The following is a 17,334-nucleotide window of genomic DNA, read 5'->3' on the forward strand; positions in this document are numbered from 1 at the left end:
AGATTCCTGCCCATGGCCGGCATCAGTGCAAGACCTGTGCCATGCTGAGGGCTGGTCTCCAGTGGTCGCCTTAAGACATGGGGCCAGGAGGCAGGTGGTTAGGTACTGGGCTGTACCCGCAAAAGGAATTAAGGCGTCCTTGGGGATGAGTGAGTTGTTATAAGAGTGAGCCCCCACCGCAGCCCCAAAGTGTCGCCCTCTGGCCTCCTGTCTGGGGACAGGACCTCCTGCCCCCTCCCTTCCTCTTTTCTCTCCTGCACCAGGATGCTTCAAGCCTGGCGCCTTGGGCAGCACCAAGCTGGTGAACCTCCAGAACTCTGAGTTAAACAAACCTCTTTGCTTTATAAAGTTACCAGCCTTGGGTCTTTCATTATCCTAATGAAAAACTGATGGATACAACCTACGATTGAGGATGAACCCATTGTGTGTGCGTGTGTGTGTGTGTGTGTGTGTGTGTGTGTGTGTCTCTCTCTCTCTCTCTCTCTCTCTCTCTCTCTCTCTGTTTTTTGTGCCCCCCTAACCCTTTCCACTGAATATAGACAAGGATGCCAGTCCGGCCCCGGCCCTGTTTCCGACCCATAGCAGCCGTGAGCACCCTAAGCCAGCTGTTTACACCAAGTTTGGGGACAGTTGGTGAAAACAGCCGCAGCCATGGGGAGCTGCGCGAGGAGGCAGAGGCAGGGGTGGCCTGGAGGAGACCAGGGAGGAGGCTCGGTGGACAGCGGGCCATGGAAAGGGAAGACGCCAGGGCTTGGGCCTGGTGGAAGTCATGGACGAAAAGGAAGAGGAGGTTGGGTGCGTTTTGGAGACAGACCAGCTGCCACCGTGCAGAGCTGGTAAGAGGCTGCCCGGGCCCGGAGGAGCCCAGGAGGGCGCCTGCACCCCCACCAGGCCGGGGCGACTACATCTCCCAGCAGCGCCCGCTCGTGCAGCTGGAAAGGGGAAGGGAGAAAAAACAACTTCGGGCCAAGCATTCCCGGAATGCGCTTCCTGCCGGCGGGGCCGGGGCGCGGGGCGGGCTGCAGCCGGGGCGGGGCGCGGGCCGGGGCGGGGCGCGGGATGGGCCGCGGAGCGGGTGGGGGACCGCACTCGGCTCGGCTCGGCCGCCCGGGCCCCAGCATGGCCGAGCCGCTGCTTTGGAAAACCTTCTCCCGCCTGCGGGGCCGGGAGAAACTTCCCCGGAAAAAGTCAGACGCCAAGGAGCGCGGTGAGGGCGGCGGGCACGGGGCAGGGCGGGATGGCGAGGAGCGCGCGCGCGCGCGGGGCCTGGGGTCCCGGGACCCCCCAGGAGGGGCAGCGCGGGGCGGGGGGACAGCGGGACCCCGCCGAGCCCCCTGCGGAGCGAGGCGCGCACGGGACGCGCGAGGGTCCCGGGAGCAGCGGGTGCGGGGATGGGGGCGCGGACCGTTATGTGCGGCGGCCCGGACGGCTCCGCGGGAGGCCCGGGAGGGGGCCTCGCCCCGACAGGAAATGGGGTGGCGGGGAGGAGGGGCGGGCGGCCGGGAGCACCGCGCTGGGACCCGGGAGGAGCCGCGCGCCCGCATCATCCCACGACCTCCGGTCTGCGCGCGCTGCTGTTGCTGCGCCCGTCTCCGGCAGCTCGGGGAGACCGTGACCCCTTTATCCAGGGAGGGAAACTGAGGCACGCGGTAGTTTTCGGTAGCTCGCCCGGGGCCGGCGGAGTGAGTTAAACAGTGATGTGGCCCTTGCGACTCATAGCAGAGACCTGTGAGACCGTGTGTCCTGCAGGGCGGGAATCAGAGGTGGCCGGGGGACCGAGTCCAGGGGCAGCAGCAAGACCTTAGGGAGCCCCGAGCCGCAGGGGAGGCGGGGCGGGGTGTCCTTTAAAAAGGACGGCGGCTGCACCATGACCTGACCTCTCCTCCCCGGCTCTTCCTGGAGATTCCAAGGTTCCCAGAGCCGGACGAGGGACGGGGGTGCCCACACATAAACACACACAGGAAATAGGCTGTGACACGGAGGCCACGAGGCCTGGACCCTTGGCGCCGGCCTGGGCCGAGGGACAGACCGGCCCGGGGTGGGGGCGCAGTTTGGGCTGCTGCGGATGCAGGGCACAGTGATCTTCACCCTGCTCCTGAGACTGTGTCTGCTCTGGGATGTGCGCCGGCTGGGGCACAGTGTCTGGGAGCCCCCCAAACCCTCCTGAAGGTGAGAGCTATGTCCATCCCTCTGTCCGTCCTTCCCAGGAGGATGCTGTGGCTCAGGAGAGGGCAGGGACTCACAAGAGGGCAGCTAGGACTAAGGCACAGGAGAAACCAGATCCCAGGGCCCGAGGGCCCGAGGACAGCTGCCCTGGGCCCTGGGGCTTCGAGCACTCAGCCTGCTTTGGAATGCTAGGAACCGAGCTGGACACCAGGGAGATGGCTGGCCTGTGGCTGCCCATTCCATAGGAGGCAGTGGGTCCCTGGGGGCAGTGATCGCAACCCCGGGACAGGACAGGGCATCCCTGTGTGTCAAGTCAGTGGCATGCAGTGGAGGCCAGCACCGAGCTGACCCCAGAGGAGCCTCAGGCTGGGGCTGCTTGGGGGGTGCCTGGAGCCTCCTCTCACCCAGTCTACTCCCCTCCAGGCCGCCCAGCCCAGCGCCCAGGGCCCACCCCACCAGAGCCAGAGCCCCTAGCCCTCGAAGGGCCCCAGGCTGGAGCAGAGGGGCCCCCCAGCCCTGAGGCACCCCGGAGCCCTGCCAGGGGCGCGTACCTGCAAAGCCTAGAATCCAGCAGCCGCAGATGGGTGCTGGGAGGGGCCAAGCCCCCGGAGGAGGCGCCTCTGGGACCGGGAATTCCTAGCAGTGGGGAACCCGCTGGCGAGATCTGGTACAACCCCATCCCTGAGGAAGACCCCAGACCCCCAGCTCCTGAGCAGGGCTCTGCTGAGCCGGAGAGCCCAACCCACCAAGGTAGGTACCTGTGTCACCTCCACACTCCCAAGGCCACAGCCAGCCTCACACTCCCGCCCCGGCCCAGGCTCTGGACCCTGAAGTGTGCTCTCCCCCCAGGTGCCGCCCCTGCAAGCCCCCCAACCAAAACCTCCCGCACCAAGTCCCCAGGCCCCGCCAGGCGCCTCTCCATCAAGATGAAGAAGCTGCCCGACCTTCGCCGCCGCCTGAGCCTTCGGGGGCCCCGGGCCAGCCGGGAGCGTGAGAGGGCCGCCACGGCGGGCTCGGTCATCAGCCGTTACCACCTGGACAGCAGTGTGGGGGCCTCCGGGCGGACGGCAGCCACCTGCAGCACTCGGAGCCCCAGGGCCGGGTACCTCAGCGACAGTGACTCTCCCGAGCGCCCCACAGGGCCCCCTGCGTCCACTGCCTCCTTTCAGCCCTACCAAGCAGGCCCGGCGGCCCGGGTGCCCCCGGCTGCCCTCTGGGGCCGCCTCAGTCTGCACCTGTATGGGCTTGGTGGGCTGCGGCCAACGCCAGGGGCCACCCCGAGAGACCTCTGCTGCCTGCTGCAAGTGGATGGGGTGGCACGAGCCCGCACGGGGCCCCTTCGAGGAGGGCCGGACTTCCTGCAGCTGGACCACACCTTCCATCTGGAGCTGGAGGCCGCCCGGCTCCTACGGGCCCTGGTGCTTGCTTGGGACCCTGGCGTGAGGCGGCACCGACCCTGCGCCCAGGGCACGGTGCTGCTGCCCACGGTCTTCCGAGGTAGGACATGGGATTTAAGGCGGGAAAGGCAGGGTACAGTCCCTTCCCCTGAAAGTGCCCAGAGGGTTGGGCTCTAAGGGAAAGATATGGGCTGGATTAGGAGGGGCTGGGACCCTCCTAATCTTCTGGCCCAAATTTCCTTGTGTCCCCAGGCTGCCAGGCCCAGCAGCTGGCCGTCCGCCTGGAGCCCCAGGGGCTGCTGTATGCCAAGCTCACCCTCTCAGACCAGCAGGACGCACCCTCCGAGGCTGAACCCCGTGTCTTCGGGCTGCCCCTGCCACTGCTGGTGGAGCGGGAGCAGCCCCCCGGCCAGGTGCCCCTCATCATCCAGAAGTGTGTTGCACAGATTGAGCGCCGAGGGCTGCGGGTGAGCCCCTCCCTCCCTCCTTGGCCCCCAGAATTTGGATCTGGTTCCCCCGTGTGTGGACACCAGACCTTCCAACAGCCTAGGCTACACCTAATTCAAACCCCCACCTAGACCAGCAGGACACCTCTCCCCTCAGATCACGGCAGCCAGGCCAGAACCCATTAATAACAGGACCAGGACTCTCCTGGAGTCCAGTCTCCTGGGAGAAAGACTCACGTGACTAAAAATAGGTCACATATGTAAAAGTGGCCTGGAAGCTGGGTGTGCTGGAGCACAACTGTAACTCCAGCACGTGGGAGGCTGAAGCAGGAGGATGGCACCGAGTTTGAGGCCAGCCTGAAATACACAGTGAGACCCTGTTCCAAAAACCAAAGAGAATGAAGTGGCTAGGCAGAACCTGGGGGCTGTGAGAGCTTAAGGACCTGCCTTGATTGGGAGACTCTGGGAGGCTTCCCGGAGGAGGACGTGACTCGTGGTCTGAGAAGCCAGAGGAGGCAGTGTCAGGGCATCAGGTGGGGATCCAAGTGACAGGTGTCACAGGGACAGAAACCACCACCAAGGCGTCCTACAGCCAGTGCCACCCTCCCAGCCCACAGTCACTTTCCCAGCCAGCCCCCATAGCAGCAGGCCCTGATCAGCGTGCAGCCAGACAAGACCCGCTCTGTCCCCACCCTTAGGTAGTGGGCTTGTACCGTCTGTGCGGCTCAGCGGCGGTAAAGAAAGAGCTTCGGGATGCCTTTGAGCGGGACAGCGCAGCTGTCTGCCTCTCTGAGGACTTGTACCCTGACATCAACGTCATCACAGGTCGGCACGACCCCCGTCACCTTTGCGGGCTCATATCCGGTCCGACCTTGTTTGCCCTCTCCTGTACTGTCCTCCACTTCCCCCCTACTCCCAGGCCCAGGGAACCCTCTGGTCTCAGAAACCACTGACACTCTGACCGCAGCGGCTCCCTGTGCCCACAGGCACCCTCAAGGATTACCTTCGAGAGCTGCCCACCCCACTCATCACCCAGCCCCTGTATCAGGTGGTCCTGGAGGCCATGGCCCGAGGGCCCCCAAGCAGAACTCCCCCAAGTCCCGAGGGCACCCGAGGGCTCCTCAGCTGCCTGCCGGATGTGGAAAGGGTGAGTTAGCCCTGGTGGGGGTAGCGGGAGATGGGGCGAGCAGGACCAGAAGGGCACTTCAACCCTGCCTGAGCCTGTGACAGGCGAGAACTTGTGGGACCATCACCCCCCTACAAAGCAGGTACTGTGGGCACTTTCACTCATAGATCAGCAAGCCAAGGCCCAGAGCAGTTGAGTGAGTTGTCCAAGGAGGCACAGCCAGGATATGTTAAAACCGCAGACTGTCAACACAAGTCTGCTAGCCTGCCCAAGGGAAGGTCCTGGCTGTGGGATCTCAAACAAGTCCTTTCTCTCTCTGTGCCTCATACTGTCACCTGTAAAGTGGGATTGTGACAACTCCGCCTAACCTATAGGAGTGGGGTGCAATCTCAGCTCTGCCACTCAAAGCTGATGGCCCTTGGCTTTGGTCTGTCCTCTGGCAAAATGAGATCAAGCAAACAGCTCAGCCACCTGCCAGCTGTGAGACCTCAGACTTCAGTTTCCCCACTTCGGGTGGCCTTAGTCGCTCACAGGTGTGACAGGGCCACGACTCTGCCTGCCTTATGCCCACCCTGCCCTGACATCCTCTCCACAGGCCACGCTGACGCTTCTCCTGAACCACCTGCGCCTCGTCTCCTCCTTCCACGCCCACAACCGCATGACCCCGCAGAACCTGGCCGTGTGCTTCGGGCCCGTGTTGCTGCCGGCGCGCCAGGCACCCTCTCGGCCCCGCATCCGTGGCTGTGGCCCAAGCGTCACCAGCGCCGTGGACTTCAAGCGCCACATCGAAGTGTTACACTACCTGCTGCAAGCCTGGCCAGGTGAGCCCGCCCAAGGCCCCAGCCACCAATCCAGTCAGGCTGTTAGGGCACCGCCTTCAGGAGCATCCAATCAAAGTCTGGTTAGGGCAGGCCACGCCTCCTCTGGGTTAAAAAAAAAAAAAAAAAAAACGAGATCTAGCCAATGTGCCATTGCTGCAGCCAGGAGTCCCGCCTCACAACGTGCCAATCAGCCTGGTTGCCTAAGCAACCAATTTGGCCCTTACCAATGAAATCCTAGGCCTTGTCTCCCCTAAGGGCCTAGTTGTGCACGAAGTCATCACAAGTGTTCCCTCTGCTCCCTCAGATCCCCACCGGTCCCCAGAGGCTCTGGACGTTGCACCGTACATGCGGCCCAAACAACCATCCCTGCACTTGCCGCTAGCGAGCCCAGAGGTGGTGACGCGGCCTCGCGGTCGAGGAGGCCCAGAAAGCCCTCCAAGCAACCGATATGCTGGCGACTGGAGCGTGTGTGGGCGGGACTTCCTGTCTGGACCTGACTATGACCACGTGACGGGCAGTGACAGCGAGGAGGACGAAGAGGAGGAGGCAAGGGAACAAAGAGGCGCTGGCGACTTTGAGGATGAGTTTGATGCGCCCTTCAATCCACACCTGAATCTCAAAGACTTCGACGCCCTCATCCTGGACCTGGAGAGAGAGCTCTCCAAGCAGATAAACGTGTGTCTCTGAGCGGTGGGGCGGGGCCCTTAGCATCCCCAAGATGGGGTTGCTCCTGGTTGCTAGGGGGGTTGCCAAGGGGCCAGCTTCCTCCGCTAAGTCATTCCCAGTGTCCAGTGCCCTTATGTGGGTACCAGTTGTAAAGGCCAGGCCCAGGGCTTTCGGGATCATAGCCGCCGTGGCCGTCTTCCCGAGCGCCTGGACTTCTTGGCCTTCGTTGCCCAAAGACGGTTCTCCTGCTTGCTAGGCTGGCCTCTCTTGCCACCCCTCTGCTGGGGTACACACCAGTTACTGTGAGCATCACTCTGGGGTGCTAAGACACCCCGTTCAGGCCTCTTGCTGCTGCCAACCAAATCAGTATTAGCTTCGAGCACTGCGCTCTGTGTCTCCCTCCTCTGGAGGGCCCAAGCACGATCCCCAGGTGCTGTCCGAGGGTAGGTGACCCCTATTCTGACTCCAGCTGGATAGGGGCAGCCTGGGGCTTGCAGACACAGCTGGTTTCCTTCCCCACCCTGTTTTCCAGGGAAGACCCCGTGATAGGCCTGCAGCCAACCAATAGAGAGGGCAGAGCCTGGGCCCTGCCTTCCTCCCCTCCCCATCCTGACCCCAAAAAAACCATTGAGCACTTAGCCCCTCCCTTTCAGAGGGGCCCTCCCCACCTGAAGTGTCAGGCTGGGGCACTTTGGTACGGAACCTATTTATTGCCTCCGTGCGTGTGTGTGTGTGTGGACCAGTGTGTGTGGACCTGTCTGGAGATCGGGGTTGTGGAACTTCCAGGGACCACAGAGGGGGGGAGATTTCACCCTGCCAGGTACCCTGAAGTCCCCAGGAATCCAGTGGGAGAGTAAGGTCCCCTCCTGTCTCCCTCTTCTTTCCCTCACCTCCATCTTTGTGGATAATAAATCAATATGCACAGGTTCTGTGACTGAGTCCTTGGGCCCACAGGGCCAGCGGTGGTTTATTTGGTCTGTAAGAGCAGAGGGGAGATAGTGCAGTTAGGCCTGTGGAGGCAAAAAGCCCGCAGCTCTCCAGGGCTGCCAAGATGCCTCTGAGTGCTTTGATCCTCTGTCCCCCCTCAGCTCAGGGAGGGTTGTGAGGTCACCAGGTCTCGTGGGTTAGGTCCGGTGCAGGCAAGAATGAGACTCCAAACCAGCCAGGCACAGTCCAGGTGCAGGAAGGAAGCCAAGCGTGCTCACCCTGGAGGCACTATACGGAAATGGAGCCATCTCGGAAGTCCGTCCTCCCAATGAGGATGTTGACCACAACCGGGTGGCCATCTTGGCACTGCTGCTGGCCGTCACGCAGCACCTGGGCCATCTGGTCCTCATTCTCCCGTGAGAGCAGCAGGCCCCGAGCCCCCAGACCTACGGCTGCCTTGTGATAATCTGCAAGAGGAGATCAGCTCAGCACGCAGCCCGCCATGTAGAGGAACATACGGCCCACTGGGCACAAAACAGGACCGGTCAGTCCAGGCCACCTACACGCGCCCTGCCGAGAAGCCTCACCTGTGTAGGCCAGGCCACAGGCCACGTTACTGCCCAGTCTGGGCACCTGCTCCCGAGAAATCTGCGTCCAGCCTGCGTCGTTACCTATCAAGGCTATCACTGGGATCTGCAAAAAAGATGAGCGGACTACAGCCGTCACCCCAAAGGCCTGGCCAGCCAAGCAGCAAGGCCTCTGCCTGGCAGACAGTGCCGTCCCACCTCAGGGGCTCCAGAGCGCCCCTAAAGCCCTGGTCACCTTGTGTCTGATGAACGTGTCAAACTCGATGAGGCTGTACCCAAAGGCTCCGTCCCCAAACAGGCACCAGACCTGATGGAGGAGGGCCCGGACGGTTAGAGGGATTCACGGCCCGAAAGGCACCAAGTCTCCCAACATCCAGGGCCTCACCTCTGCATCCGGCTGGCACAGCTTGGCCCCGAGGGCGAACCCTGCACCGACTCCCAGAGTCCCAAAGGCCCCTGGAAAGACAAAGTGCCGCTCACCGGGAAGGGCTCAGAAGGTGTGAGCTGCTAGGGGTGTGGCCCTTCCTTACCAGGATCGAGCCAGCGCAGGGGCCCCCGGGGCTGCACAAGGTAGGCAGCAGTGGCCACAAAGTCCCCACCATCAACCACAAGGAACGCGTTGTCGGGCAGAATCTCCTCCACCGTCTGCAGCACCCGCACTGGGTTCAGATGCTGGGCTACGGGCCTCGCTGCCTTCTCCCTGCAAGAGGTCGGGGAGGCTCAGCCGGGTCCCTCATAGCCCACTGGAAAAGCCCTTGCCTGTCCGCTCCCCGCAGACCCACCGGTAAGTCTGCTCCTTCTGCTGGTCAGCTTCCTGCAGCTCCTCCACCCAGTCTGCTGCCCACGTCTGGCCCCGAAGGCCTTCCGCCAGCTTCAGCACAAAGGAGCCCACATCGCCTGGTGAAGGAAGAGCTTTGGCTCCCTCCTGCCTTCCAGTGCCAGAGGCCAGAAGACGATGAGAAGCCAAAAGCAACATCCCAGGCAGCGGGGATGGAAGCCGGCCAGGGCTGCTGCTAGGGCAAAGCGGGTAAAAGGCACCCCGAGGTCTGCCAGAAGCAGGCAAGGGCAGTCTGGACTAGAGGGAAGTGAAGCAGCGAGATGAGATTTAGGGAACCCAAGTTGGACCCATAATCCTCTTTCCCTCGCCCTTTACATCGCCAAGTCCTGTGGATGCAGCCTCCAAATGAACGGATGAAAACGATGCCACTGAGGGCCGGGAAGTAGCTCAGCAGTAGAGCACCCGCCTCACACGCCTCACACGCACAAGACTCAAACCACAGGAAAACCAGCTCCGCCCCGCAAGCAGGGCTCTCCCAGAGGCTCGCAGGGGTTTCTCAGCCTCCCGCTCGAGAAATGCCCAAGTGGCAGCTTGGAAGTGTTGGGCTGCTCACACCATCCACGCCCACTCTGTGCCCTGCCATCGCTGCCCCGTCTCCGCCTGTGCCCCTTCCAGCCTGCTGCCCACCAGCTGCGGGGCTGCACCTTCCCCAGGGCAGGGCCTGGGCCTTCACTCTGACACCCAGCTCAAGGCAGCTGAGAGCACGGGCCAGGACGAGAGGGACCAGTACGCAGTGGGGCCGCTGCGGAGCTCACCCTGCACGGCCTCCTGGGGCTTCCAGAAGATGTCCGAGTTCAGCAGCATCTCTTCCCTGTTCCGATTCACCACGATGATCTTGCTGCGCCGGCTCAGGACGCGGCCATAGGAGAGACGGAAGTCACACACGGCTCCTGGAGCAGGGGCAGGGAGGGTGTCAGTACCCAGAGGCCTGGCGTGCACAGCGATGCCCACGGCCTTGCTTTGGATCCACTGTAACACAGTTCCTGTGCTCTCTGCCTCCCTCGAATCAGGGCTGACCTCGGGAGTAGCCCTGGCCAGCAGGGTGCGGCGGCAGCAAGGGTCCTGTGGTTCCTGAGAGGCCTCAAAGGCTGGGGGTGCTGCTCGGTACAGAGCACCTGCCTGGCATGTGTGCGGCCCTGGGTTCCATCCTCGCCCCACAAGCCGAAGGAGGACGGAAGGAAGGAGGGAGGGGAAGAAGAGGAACGTTTCTCATCCTCCACCAAGTGACCAGTGCGGGCTGGCCTGCTCGAGGACACGGCACACAGTGGGCCCAGGGTGCAGGCAGAGACCCAGCTGCAGCCTTTGCCAGACCCCAAGCAGGCAAACAAGGCCCGGCCCCCCTGGATTGCACAGCAGCCTCCCTGCTCCATTGAGTCCAGCTCACGAAGGAGCCAAGTCCAAAGGTGAGCGAGTCTCTCTTTTTTTTAATTAATTCGGCTCCTGTTCTGTTTCTGCAGCCCTGGACAAGGAAGCCAGGGCTCTGGCCGTGCTGAGCAGGCATCTGCCAGGAAGCTGAAATCCCAGCGCCGCATGTTAGGAAATCACAGGGGCACCGCGGGTCACCGAGTTCGGGCACAAGATTGCAGTCTTGCATCGCCCACGCACATTTCGGTAAAGGACACACACACAACCAGCCCTGTGCAAGGACACTGCCCCGTGACTCGATGACCACCCTGCTTTGTCTAAATACCCTCGGTGACATTCACATGGCAGCCACATGGCCTGGTGACACACCTCTCTGACAGAGCATCCCTGTTACCCAGCAACACGTGCTGTGCACAGCCAGAGCTCAGTCATGTGGGGCGCACACCTGTCAGCCCAGCACTCCAGGAGGCTGATGCAGGAGGCCTGAAGTTCAAGCCTCAGGGACATAGTGAGACCCTTGCTCAGAATCAAACATTGAAGGGCTGAGGCATAGCCCAGCAGGAAGGCCCTGGGGTCCGATCCCCAGAACTGCCTAAAAGGTCGAGGGGCTGGCGAGACAAGTCTGTTGTGCATCTATCAGGATTCAGAGTGCCTGACGTGAAAATGTGTGTGACACAGCAGGTGCCCGTGAGGCGTGTGTCCTGGGGGGTAAACTGTGTCAAGGTCCCCTCCAATTTCAAGGTGGAGCTGTTCCAAGGCCCTGAAATGGGAAGGGGGTGATGGCAGAGGAGAGGGTACGCTGACAGGCTGGTGGGGTGCCAGGGAAAAGGGGATCTCGGGGGAGAGGGGAGGGGCTCTCAGGGAGACCCACCTGCCAGGATGACAACGTCAGCCTTCTTCAGGGCCGCCCCGCGATTCTGCCGGATGTGGAGGGGGTGCTTGCGGCCCAGCAGCCCCCGCGCCATCCCCCCTAGGAAGCAAGGGACGCCTAGGGTCTCCACGGCAGCCCTGGACAGCCAGGCAGAGTGCAGGTCAGTGCGGCCAAGGGCCTGCCCCCTCCCAGCAAGGCAGCGGCAGACCAGGGCCAGGGCCCAGGGAGCAAGGGTGGGGGCTCCTCACCGAAGCTTGCTGGCAGGCGTCGGGGGCAGCAGAGCCTGGCTGCCCAGCAGCAGCAGGGGCCTCTTGGCCCTGCTCAGGATCTCCACGCAGCGCTGGACCTGACGCAAGAGTCAGGGTTCAAAGGGTCACCATCTTGCCCAGTCTTGCCTCAGGGAGAAGGTCCGCAGGCCCGGCCAGGTGGGAGTCCTAGGCCAGCAGGAGGTGACTCACCTGCTGCGGGGAGGCCTGGGGGATGTCCAGGGGCAGGGGCCCCTCGGGCTGAGGCTCCCATGCGCCAGCAAAGAGGTTAGCCAGGCAGTTCCGCAAATACCTATGGGAAGAGAGGAAGGAGCCCAGTCACAGTGCTCCGAGGGGCTGAGGCCAGCCAGGGGCTCGGACGGGGCTGGAAGCAAAGGAGAAAGGGACACAGGAGTCGGGCAGTGACCAGGAACAGTGAGGATGGACCTTTAGAGCTCTGGATGACAGCAAGACCCTGGCCGTGGCCCCTGTGCCGTGGGTGCCCCCAGGGACCAGGAGGCACTGAGTCTCCAGCTGTTTACCCCAGGCACCTCTGAAGGCCAGGTCCATCCGACCCGGCCCTGCTGCAGCAACAAAAACCGGAGCCCAGGTGCCTGGACGGGGGCCAGGGCTGCAGGACAGCCACATGGGCCCGGGCCCGGCTCCATCCTAACTCCGGCCATCTGTCCACCGCAGTACTAAGGCCCTCTGCAAAACACTGCACCTGCGGGCGCTGCTACCCTCACCGTCCCTGGCTTCTTCCCATGCCTGCCTCCTTATTCACTGGGCCGTGGGCCCCGAGTTTCCTGAAGGCCCCGTGTGGGGTCCCTGGAGACACACAGAGCAACCCTGTCCAGGCCTTGCCCTCAAGGAACCCTCCTCAGTCCAGCTAGAGACGGCCCAGGAACCTTGGCAGGAAGCGGTCAGGGCTTAGAGCCAGGAGTTGGCTTTGTCTGTGGCATCAGGATTCCAGAAAAGATGACAAGAAAAGCCAGAGACAGGGCAAGTGAAAAGGATGAAAAGAGGCAGCTCTGCGAGGGGCAGCGAGAGACAGGAAAAGGGAAACAGGAGAGGAAGAAAGATGGTGACCAGCAGGCCCCAAAATCACTCCCACTCAAGCCGACCTTCCAAGAACTTCTCAGGAACCCAAAGCGCAGGGACCCGTCTTGTCCATCAAGGTCACCCAGGCCTGTCACAGGACCTGACACCTGGCCAGGGCTTAGTAAATATTTGGAGGGGGAGGAGTGAGCCAACAGGCAGCAGAGCCCTCCAAGCTCACCCTCTGCTCAGCTGCTTCCACAAAGGCCACCCTTTGCTTTTCTAACCCAGCAATCCACTCCTGCCTCAGGACCTTTAAACATGCTTTTCCTCTCCCCACAGCCTGCCCCTCTTGGGCCATGTATAAACCGGTGGCTAAGTCAAAGGAGGGTGAAGGCACAGAAAGAAAAGGCTGCAGGAGACAGCAGGAGACAAGAGGGTGCAGCGGGAATGGCATTATTTACCAGGAGATCACCCAGCCCATGAGGCCCTTTGGCGGCTTGGCTGGCACCATCTCCTTCTGGACCATGAAGTAGGGGTACAGCACATCGAGGGGCAGCTCCACAAACACGGGCCCTGTGGGTACAGAGAAGCAGCTGAGCCTAGGATACCGCACTGGGACCCTGCTCACTGCGCAGCACCTGGCCCCGCCTACCTGGGGTCCCCGACTGGGCGGCGGCCACAGCAGCCCTCAGCGTGGGCACGATGTCCCGCACCCTCCGCACCGACACACAGAACTTGCAGAGCGGCCGGAATAGGGACAGCTGGTCGATGGCTTGCAGGGCGCCCCGTTTCTGGCAGCGACAGGGTAGGGAGGTGACCATGTGAGTCCCTGGAGCCTAGCCAGGCTCCCCGCCACTCTGCAAACCCCGGGTACCTGCAGCAGGGTGCTGGCAGCTCCTCCGAGCAGCAGGACGGGGGACTGTGCCACCTGCGCGTTCTTCACCGCGGTCACCGTGTTGGTGAGGCCAGGGCCTGCCGTCACTGCCGCCACCCCCACGGTGCCTGGAACACAGTCCTGTCATGGACGTGCACCCCCACCACGCCACTGCCCCTGCTCTCCCAGACCCACACCACTGTCCCAGCAGCCAGCATCCTCTGCACCCCTCCCTCACCTGTCAGGCGAGCCACAGCATCGGCCGCGAAGACGGCCGTGACCTCATGGCGCGTGTCCACCACACAGATGCCCAGCTTCTCACAAGCCACCAGCAGCGGGGAGATGTGGCCACCGATCAGCGTAAAGACGAAGCGCACGCCGTGCGCCCGCAGCACAGCAGCCACGCTCTCCCCACCGTGCCGCACGCTTGTCTCATCCACCTGGGCAGGGAGAGAGACAAGCAGACCGGTCAAGAGGGTGGACAGGCAGGGAGGAGCAATTGGTGAGACCCTGTCTCCAAATAAATAAATAAATTTTAAAAAGGACAGTGGATGTAGCTCGATCTTAAAAGCATCCCTGGATTCATCCAAAAATAGAAACACTGTCAGGGGCCAGTACACTGGCAGCCAGGAGAAGGGTCAGACTGAAGTCAGGGGAACCTGGGAGCTGGTGAAACAGTTACTCTGGGGATCAAACTCATGACCTTGCACTTAGCAAGCAAATGCTTAAGCCACTGAGCTAAATCCCCAGCCCTTTTCTATTTTCTTGTGCAGGTAAGAATACCAAGACTTGCCCAAGAGAGAGTTAAGTCCAACAGAACGCACAACGGTAACTGTCAGGCTGTTATGTCACATGCCTCAGAGACACAGGTGAGCAGGAGGCGGAGAGGAGAGGTGTAAACAGAAGGCCGGGGAGTCGGGCCAGAGGTAGGAGGCTACCATCTGGGCCTCTGCCTGCCCTAATATCCCTGCAGGGCCTGGCACCTGGACTGCTGACTCCAGCCTACCTGGCTTCCTCCCAACAAGGCTGAGCAGGTCTGGGTCCAGCTCACGTGCTGCCAGCTACACACGGCTGGCACCAAAGCTCCTGCCCAAACAAACCACATGGAGGACCCTTGGTCCCAGCAACTACAGCCTGAAACCTCCATGCATCTAAACGTCAGCAGCATTGCTCCCAGCTAGAAGGCCTGGAGAGGAGGTCTGGGGAACAGGTCGATTTCTGACAGAAAAGCAAGTGATTCACAGAGAGAGACCTGTGAATTCATCTGGGGAAAAACTGCTGAAACAACCTCTCCGGCCAAACAGGTCACCTCTCTGGGCCTCAGTCTCCTCTCCTGGAAATATGCACAGAAACGGCAGAAAGTAACTTTCCAGGAGATGGTGAGGGATGTGTAAGAAAATCCCCCTAAATCATTAAGCTTGGGGGCTGGGGATTTAGCTCAGCGGCATAAGTACCTGCCTTGCAAGCAGGCGGTCGTGAGTTCGATCCCCGGTACCAATAAAAATGAAAAAGACAAAAAAAAAAATTAAAAAAAAATCATTAAGCTTGGCAGAGGGCCACTGTCACAGAAGCCTCTCCAGCCCATTGATCCTGCTGGGCTTAGGAAGCATGAGCCCAGGGCTGCCTCTGCTCAAGCCGTGGGGAAGGAGGAAGGCAGGGTGGGGCCACTGCCCAGGCAGCAGGTGCTGCCTTATCTCTAATGGCAAAGTCCAGGGCCCACAAACGGTGCAAAACCCTGGCTAGAAACTCCCAGCCAGCCACACTGGACTTGTCAGGACTCGCTTTCCCTGTTAGAAAAAAAAGAACCGAGCCAGCCAGGAGCACCCTACAACCCTCCTTTTCTGGCGCCCACCCCCAGCCGGCCTCCCACCAGCGCCCCGGCACCTTGTGCATCAGCTGATAGAAAAGCCCCAGTCTGTGAGCAGCCACCAGCAGGGCTGTCACCAGCGTCCCGCACGCCAGAAGCAGGAACAAGAAGGGGGACACCTCCGCGGGGACGGGGGCGGCGGCGGCGGGGTTCTCCATGAGGCAGCACCTGCGGGAAATAGCACAGTACAGGCACTGGGGCAGGACATCACCTAATCCGGAAGAAGCAGCGTCCCCACTTTTGCGAGTCTTGGGCCACGCCCCTTGCTGCCAGCTTGAGGCCACGCCCCCTAAATAACCAGGCCACTCCCTTGCTATGAGTCTCCGAGAAGCCACGCCTCTTTCTGCGAGTCTCGGCGAGGCCACGCCCCACACACTAGATTGAGCGAGGCCAGGCCACGCCTCTCGCGAGAGCGGAGGGGGGTAGAGGGTGAGCGGGGGGGGGGGGCATAAGGCAGTGCCAACAAGGAGGGGCGATACGCGAAGCGGGCCGGTAGGGACGGGGATTTCACGGGTGTCCTCATATCCGCCACCCACTTATGTCATCGCCGTTCAAAGTAGGCTACCGCGAGTAAATGCAAGGATAACAGCATCAACACAAAGTGTTTTGTTTTTACGCACGTACCTGGATGTCACTCTATGAGCGGGAAGCCCCGCCCCTCGTTTACAGAGCACTCGAGAATCTCAGCCCCGATGCTGAGCCCGCCCCGCGTCTTCCCCAAGCGCCACGGAGCCACGCCTACCCCCGGTTGGGAGCGCGCGACCCTCAGCCCCAGCCACGCTGCTACCCTGCAGAGAGCGCGGAGCCGAGCCGGACTCTCCAACGCAGGCCAGGAAGATAAATAGCATCAGGACGCTTCTCCAGCGCCGGATGGACCTTCAGGGTCCTTCACCTACAAGAAACAGCCCTGACTCAAGCGGAATTGGGCGCCCTCAGTGTCACGTGACCCAGGCGTTACCCCCCCTCCCCCGCGCGCTCCTTTGGTCCACTTGACTCAGCGGCACCCGTAGTTCAGGCCGTGCGCATGCGCGTGCGCAAAACCTGAGCCAAACTGGGGGGGGGCCGTTAAGAGTCCAATCTCTATTGACTGCTTTGCCCTTAGGCCCCGCCTCTCCTCGCCTTTCATTGGCTTGAGCTGCAGACCTAATGCCTTATCCACTTTTTAGCTAGAGGCCGTGGCCCTTGGCGTCTTCCATTAGCTGAGACCCTCGGTGTCCCGCCTTCTGCAGTCATCCTCCGTACTGGAGACCCTTAGCTTCTCGGCCCTCCCAGAGCAGGTCGCTTTCCACACCAGCCCGGCCGTACGGTCCTTCACGTTTGCTAGGTGTGACAGCCACCCAGAGACCACCATCCCGGAACTCATCCCTCTAAAACGCCAGCCTGGCCATAGCCACGTCCCCTCTCACCATCCCGCCCCTGCGCACCGCCCCATCGTGGACCACCGGGGTCCTCTATGTGCAGCATCGCCGCGATTACTAGTGACAGTTCTTGTTCAATAGTATTTCAGCTGTCCAGCTCCTGAACAGTGATCTTCGTGTAGGAAAGGAGGAGTCGTTCTTACACCAAGCCCTCGCTTCCGTTTTCAGCAGTCATCTGTATTTAATGAGTGCAGTTTGCTCTTGAATGCCATCTAAACGGGCTCTCCCTTGAGAACTGTTCTGTATATTCCTTCACAGTCTCCAAATCGGTTGCTCCACCTTCTATTTCTGACTCAGCTCCACCCTTCAAAGTGTTCTGAGGGAGTCACCCCTGCCTGCAGGGAGGACCCCTAACTAACAGGATAAAATGCAAACTTCCTGTAAGAGTCTTCCAGGATCAAGTACAGTACCAAAGTCAGTACTGAAGTAGTGTTCATCACCTTTGGATCAAGCATGTATTACATGTGAGAGGCTGAACCAGGCCTGCTGGTGCACACGTATCATCCTCCCAGCACTCTGGAAGGCTGAGGCAGGAAAGTTGCAAGCTAAAGTCCAGCCTGAGCAAATTCTGAGACTAAGGGAGACGTATCTCAAATTAAAAATTAAAAAAGGCTGCTGGGGGATGTAGCTCAGTCAAAGGCCCTGGGTTCAATTCCCCAGTACTGAGGGAAGAAGAGTT

The 17,334-nt window shown here is 61.3% G+C and overlaps 2 protein-coding genes across 5 annotated transcripts; one reads left to right on the forward strand and one right to left on the reverse strand.

Moving 5' to 3' along the window:
• Positions 1 to 1,048: 1,048 nt before the first annotated feature.
• Syde1 (synapse defective Rho GTPase homolog 1) lies at positions 1,049 to 7,549 on the forward strand. 3 transcript variants are annotated; one of them, XM_013156774.3, is made up of 8 exons: positions 1,049 to 1,207; positions 2,590 to 2,916; positions 3,016 to 3,663; positions 3,816 to 4,030; positions 4,708 to 4,834; positions 4,996 to 5,156; positions 5,731 to 5,956; positions 6,261 to 7,549. In XM_013156774.3, exons 1-8 carry the CDS (start codon positions 1,060 to 1,062, stop codon positions 6,641 to 6,643), a joined length of 2,235 nt encoding a protein of 744 aa, XP_013012228.3. In that variant the 5' UTR covers positions 1,049 to 1,059; the 3' UTR covers positions 6,644 to 7,549. The 3 variants fall into 3 exon arrangements, with proteins under 3 accessions (XP_013012228.3, XP_063084615.1, XP_063084614.1); XM_063228545.1 differs by having other exon boundaries at positions 4,929 to 5,156; positions 6,261 to 6,648; XM_063228544.1 differs by lacking the exon at positions 1,049 to 1,207 and adding an exon at positions 1,837 to 2,169.
• Ilvbl (ilvB acetolactate synthase like) lies at positions 7,549 to 16,171 on the reverse strand. Of its 2 annotated transcripts, none has more exons than XM_013157072.3 (16): positions 15,980 to 16,171; positions 15,255 to 15,405; positions 13,609 to 13,810; positions 13,371 to 13,498; positions 13,149 to 13,287; positions 12,958 to 13,069; positions 11,669 to 11,768; positions 11,459 to 11,556; positions 11,211 to 11,347; positions 9,730 to 9,864; positions 8,919 to 9,033; positions 8,667 to 8,836; positions 8,522 to 8,592; positions 8,372 to 8,443; positions 8,137 to 8,242; positions 7,549 to 8,016 (listed from the first exon to the last, which is right to left on the reverse strand). In XM_013157072.3, the coding sequence occupies exons 2-16, from the start codon at positions 15,393 to 15,395 to the stop codon at positions 7,838 to 7,840; spliced, it is 1,905 nt and encodes a 634-aa protein (XP_013012526.1). In that variant the 5' UTR covers positions 15,396 to 15,405; positions 15,980 to 16,171; the 3' UTR covers positions 7,549 to 7,837. The 2 variants fall into 2 exon arrangements, with proteins under 2 accessions (XP_013012526.1, XP_003461855.1); XM_003461807.5 differs by having other exon boundaries at positions 15,862 to 16,168.
• Positions 16,172 to 17,334: the final 1,163 nt, after the last annotated feature.

This window comes from Cavia porcellus, unplaced genomic scaffold, assembly GCF_034190915.1.
Source record: "Cavia porcellus strain 051 isolate PalLab524CR breed Dunkin Hartley unplaced genomic scaffold, mCavPor4.1 scaffold_17, whole genome shotgun sequence".
Classification (NCBI taxonomy): Eukaryota; Metazoa; Chordata; class Mammalia; order Rodentia; family Caviidae; genus Cavia; species Cavia porcellus.